Source organism: Aotus nancymaae, unplaced genomic scaffold, assembly GCF_030222135.1.
Source record: "Aotus nancymaae isolate 86718 unplaced genomic scaffold, 86718_ANA_hifiasm-v0.15.2.pri h1tg000028l, whole genome shotgun sequence".
Taxonomy (NCBI): domain Eukaryota; kingdom Metazoa; phylum Chordata; class Mammalia; order Primates; family Aotidae; genus Aotus; species Aotus nancymaae.
Window position 1 is genome coordinate 30,476,617 of NW_026988441.1, and position 9,406 is coordinate 30,486,022.

The window sequence follows — 9,406 nt, forward strand, 5'->3', positions numbered from 1 at the left end:
CTGCACACTTTAAAGGGGTGAATTTCATGGTGTGTGACTTACAGCTCTAATTTTTTGGTTGTTGCTTTGTTTTGTTTTATTTTTTTCTGGAGGCAGATTCTCACTCTGTCCCCTAGGCTGGACTGCAATGGTGCAATCTTGGCTCACTGCAATCTCCACCTCCCAGGTTCAAGCAATTCTCATGCCTCAGCCCCTCAAGTAGCTGGGATTACAGGTGCACCCTACCATGCCTGGCTAACTTTTGTATTTTTAGTAGAGACAGGATTTTGCCATGTTGGCCAGGCTGGTCTCAAACTCCTGACAAGTGATCTGCCAGCCTCAGCCTCCCAAAGTGCTGGGATTACATGCACGAGCCACCAGGCCAGGCCCTCTAATTTTTTTTTTAAGAGGAACTAGAACAAATATTTTTCTGAGACCAGAGGAAAGTAGGAGAGGAGGGCTAGAAAGTAAAAACAGAAGAGAAGCTAAAGGAACTTGAGAAACCTCTCTCCAAAGCCGGGTGCAGTGGTTCACACCTGTAATCCCAGCACTTTGAGAGGCCGAGGCAGATGGATCACCTGAGGTTAGGAGTTTGAGACCAGCCTGACCAACACGCAGAAACCCCATCTCTACTAAAAATACAAAATTAGCCGGGCATGCTGGCATATGCCTGCAATCCCAGCTACTCGGGAGGCTGAGGCAGGAGAATCACTTAAACCCAGGAGCCAGAGGTTGCAGTGAGCCGAGATCGCGCCATTGCACTCCAGCCTAGGTGACAAGAGTGGAGTTTCTGCACATGAAGAAAGACACAGGTGCTGAGGGAGGGAGAACTTACAGGGGAAAACCAACTCTTGTTGTTCAACTCCAACTCTCCTTCAGCTTCAACGTGGGCTTTAGATTCCCTGGGCTGAGCAAGTGTGATGGGGAGCAGAGGGATCTTGCCCAACAGCTAACGAACTCAGGACTTAACCCACAAACACCCTCCCCTCTGCTCCAAGTGGCTGAGAAAGGCCCTGTTTGGGTCTCCCTGAACTTGGCCCCAGGCTTCCGAGGTGAGAGAGCCTCAGCCCCTTGAAGCAGAGGGAGAAAAAGAAGTGACTTCAATGGATGAAGCTTTGTCATCCTGTGACAAAGCCTAAGCCACATCCATCTTGTTCACATGGCAGGCGATAAAGAAGCACTTAGTGCCTGCGTACGGGAAGGAGCCACATGACGCCAGCCTTACCCCTGGAGGCCAGGCTCCTGCACTTGTCCAGCATCCCGTATCTGCACAGGTTCCTCTGCGCACTGTCCAGCAACGCCCACTCCTGGATGAACTCCACGGCCACATCCTCAAAGGTGACTGATTCCTAAAACAGCACACACGTTCCGGCTCGGCAAAGATTACCCCCACCACTGAGCAGAACGACTGGTTATCACTGGGGAAGAGAGGTTGTTCAGACATGGCAGGCACGGAAAATCCAGCCCACCACCTCTTTTTGTAAATAATGTTTTCTTGGTGACAGCCACGTCCATTTATTTACAATGCACCTATGGCTGTGGCTGTTTTTAGGCCACAATGGACCACAACAGCAGAACTCAGTAGTTGTGACACAGATCACATGGGCCACCAAGCTGAAATGTTTACATTCTTTTAACACTTGGACAAATCCTAAAGTGTACGTTTTGGCTCTCTTTGTAACTCCACTGACCTGTGATGGCAGGGCCTGTCCTTCCTGGCTTAGAGAGTTTTTCCTAAACTCCTTATCACAAATTGGCACAACATCACAAATTTGGGCTTGACCGCTTAATTTCTGTTAAGTCCCTGGATCCCCCAAGACTTACGTCCTTAATAATCTTTTATACCTGTGAAAGTGGGACTTCCATTGCATCTGATAACTTTTTTTTTTAAGACGGAGTCTTGCTGTGTCACCCAGGCTGGAGTGCAGTGGTGTGATCTCAGCTCACTGCAACCTTCACTTCCGGGGTTCAAGTGATTCTCCTGCCTCAGCCTCCCTGGTAGCTGGGATTGCAGGCGCCTGCCACCACACCTGGCTAATTTTTTGTATTTTTAGTAGAGACAGGGTTTCACCATGTTGGCCAGGCTGGTCTTGAACTCCTGGCCTCAAGTGATCTGCCCTCCTTGGCTTCCCAAAGTGCTGGGATTACAGGCATGAGCCATCACAATCTTTATGGCCTTTTAATTGCAGAATTCCCTATAGCAGCACTGTCCAACAGACAGCACTCTGTGATGATGGGAATGTTCCATGCCTGCGCTTTCCAGAAAGCGGTTACCAGCACATGTGGCTGGGCGACTGAGAAACTGAGCACTTTAATTTTTTAATTTTTTTTTTTAGAGACAGGGTGTTACTCTGTAGCCCAGGCTGCAGTACAAGGTCACAATCCTAGCTCGATACAGCCTCAATCTCCTGGGCTCAAGCTATCATCCCACCTCAGCCTCCCAAGTAGCTGCGATTCCAGGCGCACACAACCATGCCCAGCTAAAAGTATTGAAATCTTAATTAATTCAAGATGAATTTATATTTACATGGCCACGTGTGTTTTCAACAGGTCTCACCAGGGATGGCAAGGCCCCAGGGTCTGCTGTGGGACTCTTCTTTCATGCTGGTATCCCTCTGGAGGTCATGCACAGAAGGACATCCCTAGGTCCCCTAGGGCAGGGATGAGGATACGCCTCACGCCACCCCTCCTTTCTTCCTCAGTTGGGGAGGGAAGTGGGAAGAGAGAGAGGGCTCAGAGGACACAGTTACCCTACTTATCCACCCCTTCAGTCATCGGAGCCCCCCAGCTTCCTCACCATGGCACTGGAGCCAGGGTTTGAGGTCTCAGTAGGTGTCCTCCCTGCAACAGAAGAGATACTGAGGTCAAAGAAAGGGTGAGGACAGAAGCAGAGCATTTTGGGGGGTCTCCAGCAGAGTCGCCACACTAAAAACTCTTACAGGACATTTATCTCCATAAGCAACATGTTGGGCCCTGAGCCACCTTTGAAACAACAGCCCCTGGTGACTTCTACTGGCTCTTCCCACGCCATCAAAGGATCATTTTTCCTCCTAGCTTCCCTCAAAATAACTCTAAGATCCTCTACTTTTCTTCCACTGCCCGTATGAAGATGTAATTTGATATTTCTTTTTTTTTTTTTTTTTTTTGAGACAGAGTTCTGCTTTTGTTGCCCAGGCTGGAGTGCAATGGAACCATCTCGGCTCACTGCAACCTCTGCTTCCCCAGTTCAAGCGATTCTCCCAAGTATCTTGGATTACAGGCATGTGCCACCACGCCCAGCTAACTTTTGTATTCTTAGTAGAGATGGGGTTTCACCATGTTGGCCAGGCTGGTCTCAAACTCCCAATCTCAGGTGATCTACCTGCCTGGGCCTTCCAGTGTGCTAGGATTACAGGCGTTAGCCACCACATCTGGCCTGATATTTATCTCTTAAATGATTTTTGTCTCTCTATCTCCACCAACTATGATGTAAACTTGTGTTTTTTTTGTTGTTTTTGTTGTTTGTTTTTTGGGTTTTTTTGAGTCCCACTCTGTTGCTCAGGCTGGAGTGCAGTGGCATGATCTCAGTGCACTGCAGCCTCTGCCCCCTGGGTTCAAGTGATTCTCCTGCCTCAGCCTTCGGAGTAGCTGGGATTACAGGCATGCATCACCATGCCCAGCTAATGTTTGTATTTTTAGTAGAGATGGGGTTTCACCATTTTGTCCAGGTTGGTCTTGAACTCCTGACTTCAGGTGATCTATCTGCCTAGGCCTCCCAAAGTGCTGGGATTACACTCCTGAGCCACCATGCCCAGCCTGATAGAAACTTTTTAAGCATAGACCTGTATCCACTATTTTCAGAACTCCACATCCAGTCACTAGCACAGTGCATAATGAATACTAAGTACTTTACATATTAGGGGTTGGTAAACTTTTTCTGCAAAGGGCTAATAAATGTCTTAGGATTTGTGGGCCATATGGTCATAGGGCAAAAATAGCCACATGAACAAATGTGTTCCAATAAAACTTTATTGATATAAGCCAGCATCAGACCAGATTTGGCCCACTGGCCACAGTTTGTAGACCTTGCTTACATGGTAAAGAGAATACATCAATCACTGAATTCTCTCAATTCTACCTTCTACAGGCATCTCAAACATTCCAACTTTTCCAGTTCCACAATCATCAAGCCCCAGCTACCATCATCCAAGTCCTGAACTTCTCCAACTTCCCATATTGACTCTGCATTCATCCTTGTCCATCCTAAACTCCATGCTCAATCCAGGAGTTGGTGTTCTGTTTACATCACAAACATAATCATGTCACTCCCCTACCTAAAACTTCAGTGGCTTCCTCAAAGCCTTAGAATGAGGCCCAGGTGGCCAGGAGTGATGGCTCACACCTGTAATCCCAACACTTTGGGAGGCCGAGGTGGGTGGATCACTTGAGGTCATAAGTTCGAGACCAGCCTGGCCAACATGGTAAAACCCTGTCTCTACTAAAAACAGAAAAATTAGCCGAGTGTGATGGCAGGTGCCTGTAATCCCAGCTACTCGGGAGGCTGAAGCAAGAGAACTGCTTGAATTGTAAATGAGCTTAGATCTTGTGGGTAACCCCCCATATAGGCACTGAGGAATGAGAGCTAAGCAGAACCCTGGCACGGTTAGGGCTTGAGAAATATCTCACTTTATAGTGTTACTACTCAGCTATTTCCTTTTATATAATCTTTTATACAATCATATATTAGTTTATAGAAATAGGGCTTGAAGAATTCCTTTATATAATTCTCTATATAAAATCATATATTAGTTGATAGTATGAGTGCCTAAAGAATATTTCCCTACATATATAATTATATCTTAGTTCGTAATCGGAGGAATGCCTAGAGTGGACACAGTACAGAGCATGAATTAAGAAATAAGCAGCTTATAATTGGAGGAATGCCTAGAGCAGACACAGTGCAGAGCATGATTTAAGGGAAAAACAGTTATACCAGGACAAGAAGCCATGGCCCAGGCGGCAGCGTTCAGTATCGTAAAGACACCTGCTGTATGGCAGGCTTGGGGCAAGAGCCACTCCTCCTGATAAAGGAGTTGTAGGACCTTGCTCCAGTTCTTGTGGAAGGCTGCCCTCAGAACGGCAATCCACCTTGGTGACTGTGAACTTTATCAGCTCTGGTCACTGTGCTGCTTGAAAAGCATCTTCCCATAGAACCCATTGGAAGCTGCCAGAAGGTGGCGGTAACCTCGACAGCTCTGTCACTGCTATGTGACTTAAAGCATCCTCCTATAAATCTTCTTAGAAGTAGTTTGCCCATAGATAGAAGTATTGCACACTGCACCCTCTTCACTGCACACGGCCCACCTTCAAGCCTCGGTGACCTAATGGGGGTGGACCCCTTACTGCACACGGCCCTTGCCTTCATGGGAAAGGGCCCCTTGTTGCGCACTGTCCACCTCCTGGTCTAGGTGACCTAATGGGGGTGGACCCCATGTTTTACTGCTCACGACCCTATCACAATCCTCAAAAATGATTTCACTTACTGCCCTGCCCCCAACCTATACACAATAAATACTCATGCTTCTGGACATTTGGGGCCTCGCCTGACTCCACTTATAGGTGGCGTGGCCCCCCGAGCCCAGCTGCATTTTTCTTGTACTTCTGTGTCCTGTCTCTTTATTTCTCGGATCCTGCGCCTCAGCACAGCATAAGGCTCACCCCACGACCCTGTGAGCACTCAGCCCTACATTGGGCTCCCAACGTGCCCTACAGATCTCAGTTCAACTGTAAATGAGGTGAGATCGTGCCACTGCACTTTAGCCTAGGCGACAGACTGAGACTCCATGTCAAAAAAAAAAAGAAGCCTGGGCATGGTGGCTCATACCTGTAATCCCAGCACTTTGGAAGGCCGAGGCAGGTGGATCACTCGAGGTCAGGAGTTCAAGACCAAACTGGCCAATATGGTGAAACTGGGCATGGTGGCAGCCATCTGTAATCCCAGCTATTCAGGAGGCTGAGGCAAGAGTCGCTTGAACCTGGGAGGTGGAGGCTGCAGTGAGCCCAGATCCCACCACTGCACTCCAGCCTGGGTCACAGAGCAAGACTCTGTCTCAAAAAAAAAAAAAGAAAAAAAGACAACAGTCCAATGCTCACCACGATCTTCAGGGACCTGCCTCCCTGTCTCACCTGGCTCATCCACTGAGTACTTTATTTTCTCTGCTTTAGCTTTCTCTGCCTGTTCTCAGCTCCTATTACACAACAGACTTTATACTGCCTGAAGGACTATACATCTGGAATGGTCTCAAGTTTCCTCCACTACCCCACTCCAAGGCCAGACTCCTTGTTTAGCTACATACAACTCACCTTGAAGGCTCAAACATTTGTTTCTTTTCTGATGTGTTCCCTGATCCCCTCCCCAAGTTCTCATGTTCCATGTTCTCGTGTCGACTTTGGCACTATTAATTCACAATCTTCTTAGCTAGAATAAAACCTCCAAAGGGGCAAGCATTGTAACTACTTCAGTTGCACTGTTTCCCCATGTACACCCCAGTGAAAATATGCCAAACAATCAACACTCCTCAAGAATAACTCAGTAGAGCTAGCCTAAGAAGGGACGTCCCCATGCACACACAAAAGACAATATGAGGCTGGGCGTGGTGGCTCACATCTGTAATCCCAGTACTTTGGGAGGCCGAGGCACGTGGATCACCTGAGGTCAGGAGTTTGAGACCAGCCTGGCCAACATGGTGAAAGCCCATCTCTACTAAAAATACAAAAATTAGCTGGGCTTAGTGGTGGGTGTCTGTAATCCCAGCTACTCAAGAGGCTGAGTTATGAGTATTGCTTGAACCTGGGAGGTGGAGGCTGCAGTGAGCCAAGATTGTGCCACTGCACTCCAGCCTGGGTGACAGAGACTCTCTCAAAAAAAAGGGCGGGGGACCAGGCACAGTAGCTCATGCCTGTGATCTCAGCACTTTGGGAGGCTGAGGCAAGCGGATCACAGGTCAGGAGTTCGAGACCAGCCCGGCCAACATGGTGAAACCCCATCTCTATAAAAATACAAAAATTAGCCAGGTGTAGTGATGGGCACCTGTAATCCCAGCTACTCGGGAGGCTGAGGCAGGAGAATCACTTGAAACTGGAAAGTGGAGGTTGCAGCGACCCAAAATCCCGCCATTGCACTCCAGCCTGGGCAACAAAAGTGAAACTCTCTGTCTCAAAAAAAAAAAAAAAAAAAAAAAAATATGATACCACAACAATCAAATATAAGAATAACTTAAAATGCCTGTCCTTCACAAGCCATAATCACAAGTTTCAGGTATCTTTAAGGAACAATACTAATTCTTTCTAAAACGGCAAGGCAAGGGTATATATTCTTTCTTTTTTTTTTTTTTTTTTTGAGAGAGAGAAAGAAAGAAAAAGAAAAAAGGGGAGAGAGAACAGGATTCTTGCTCTAGGCAAGAAATATATTTCTTTTTGGAAACAAACACCTCACTCATAAAACTTAAATCTGATGCATAATCTTCCTCTGGAGTTAATTTTTTCCTCATTTCTCAATAGATATGAGCTTTTACCCCATTATTTAAAAAGACATACCACTTATGTCCAACTCAATTTGAACTTCCAGTACTAACAAAGTTTCTACCATCTTTTCTGTGACGTTTTGAAGCTCTGTGATTCACATGCTTGGGGGAAGGCCTGGAGCCAACTTGAAAAGATCTGAATAACAGTATTACTTTTCCTTGATAATAATATTTGTAAAATAACTGAGAAATGGCTTTTCTTAAGATACCCTCACCGCATCAAGTTTTTTACTGCTGCCCACAGCAGAAGTAAAAGTCAAAAATTAAAAGGTCTCAAACATAAAAAATAAAGAAAAAACAAAAAAAAATTTAAACTCTCCTTTTTGTTTTGTTGTTGTTTTGTTTTGTTTTGAGACTGAATCTTGTTCTGTCACCTAGGCTGGAGTACAGTGGTGCAATCTTGGCTCACTGCAACCTCTGCCTCCAGGGTTCAAGCGATTCTCTTGCCTCAGCCTCTCAAGTAGCTAGGATTACAGGCGCTCGCCTCTATGCCTGGCTAATTCTTGTATTTTTAGTAGAGACAGGGTCTCACCATGTTGGCCTGGCTGGTCTTGAACTCCTGACCTCAAATGATCCTCCCAGCTCGGCCTCCCAAAGTGCTGGGATTGCAGGTGTGAGCCACCACGCCCGGCCAAAAGCTCTCTTATGAGAAAGAAAAGCAGAAAGAAAAAGTTAAGGAAAAGGAAAAGATGCAAAGACAAGCTAACATATTAAGCGAAAAGACTTCAAATTGTCAGTCTCAAAAAAAAAAAAAAAAAAACTCTCTTTATCTAATTCATTCCTTAAGGGAGGATGCATTCAACTTTTTAAGTAAATTTGGCCAATCAATTAAACCAATTTGCAAATGTGGACCCAGACGTCACTTCCCAGTTGCAAAGCTAGATAATATTAAGTATCATATCATATAAAACGTGAATTACTAACTAGCAGTTACCCTGCATACTATAGGCAAGGTAGGGCCCTCTTCATGCACTTTCCCTAAAAATTGGGAAGGACAGGTGAGGGCTGGCGCCGGTACCACCACATTCCTAAGCTGTGGGATCAGGACTGTTTGAGATTTCCCTTTTGGCAAGACGATAACCCTGTCTGCCCAGACGGGAGATAGCTGACAAGAGACCGGAGAGTGGGCGCCCAGATGCGAGGCCCTGGCAGTGTGGGCCTCACGCCGCCCCTGGGTGACCGCCAGGAGGAAGCACCTCAAACCCGCAGAGCTGTTCTAGGCCCTCCAGCCCCTCCCGGCGCCAGCAGAGCCCTCCCCGCCCTCCCTAGGGGCCGGGCCACACCTGCAGACCAGCCGGAGACACTCCCACCTCGCCGCGCCGCGCAGCACAGCTCAGCCGCAGCCAGCCACCGCCGCGCGCACTTCCGCTTCCGGTCTCGGGGCCGCCGGGAGCGGAAGTAGCTACGACTCTGCTATTCTGGCCAGAGGAGCCTTAGGCGGCGGCAGGAAAACTAACCTTTTCTTTATCTAGCCTCCAAGAAGAAATTCTAGTATTCTTACCAGGGGAATGAAGTTAGGCTCTGGAGTGGGGTCCCACCGGGCAGGGAGGGTGGTGCTGGGGGCGGAGCCTATGCCCGAGGGACGGGGATAGGGGTGGGGCTTAGGGCCCAGGGGCAGAAGTGGGGCGGGGCCTGTGCTGGGGTTGGGTGGGGGTGTGGCGTGCTTTTAATAATAATATTTTCGTTGATAATAATATTTGTGAAATAACTGAGAAATAGCTTTTCTTAAGATAACCTCACCTCAGTAAAAAACTTGATGTCCACAGAAGTAAAAGTCTGAAACATAAAAAAAAAATTTTCTTCACATGTACCCCAAAACCTAAAATACAATCAAAAGTATATATAAAAATAAATAAATAAAAATA

At 47.1% G+C, this 9,406-nt stretch overlaps 1 protein-coding gene across 1 annotated transcript in view; it reads right to left on the reverse strand.

The window, feature by feature from the left end:
• Positions 1–6,647, reverse strand: part of ZNF333 (zinc finger protein 333) — a 28,537-nt gene extending 21,890 nt beyond the window's left edge. Inside the window, exons 1-3 of the mRNA XM_064381746.1 lie at positions 6,322–6,647; positions 2,777–2,820; positions 1,205–1,328 (exon numbers count right to left, since the gene is read on the reverse strand). Of these exons, the coding sequence (XP_064237816.1) occupies positions 1,205–1,328; positions 2,777–2,820; positions 6,322–6,385 (232 nt within the window). The 5' untranslated portion in view covers positions 6,386–6,647. The remainder of the gene's footprint in view (positions 1–1,204; positions 1,329–2,776; positions 2,821–6,321) is intronic.
• Between the last annotated feature and the right edge of the window lie 2,759 nt (positions 6,648–9,406).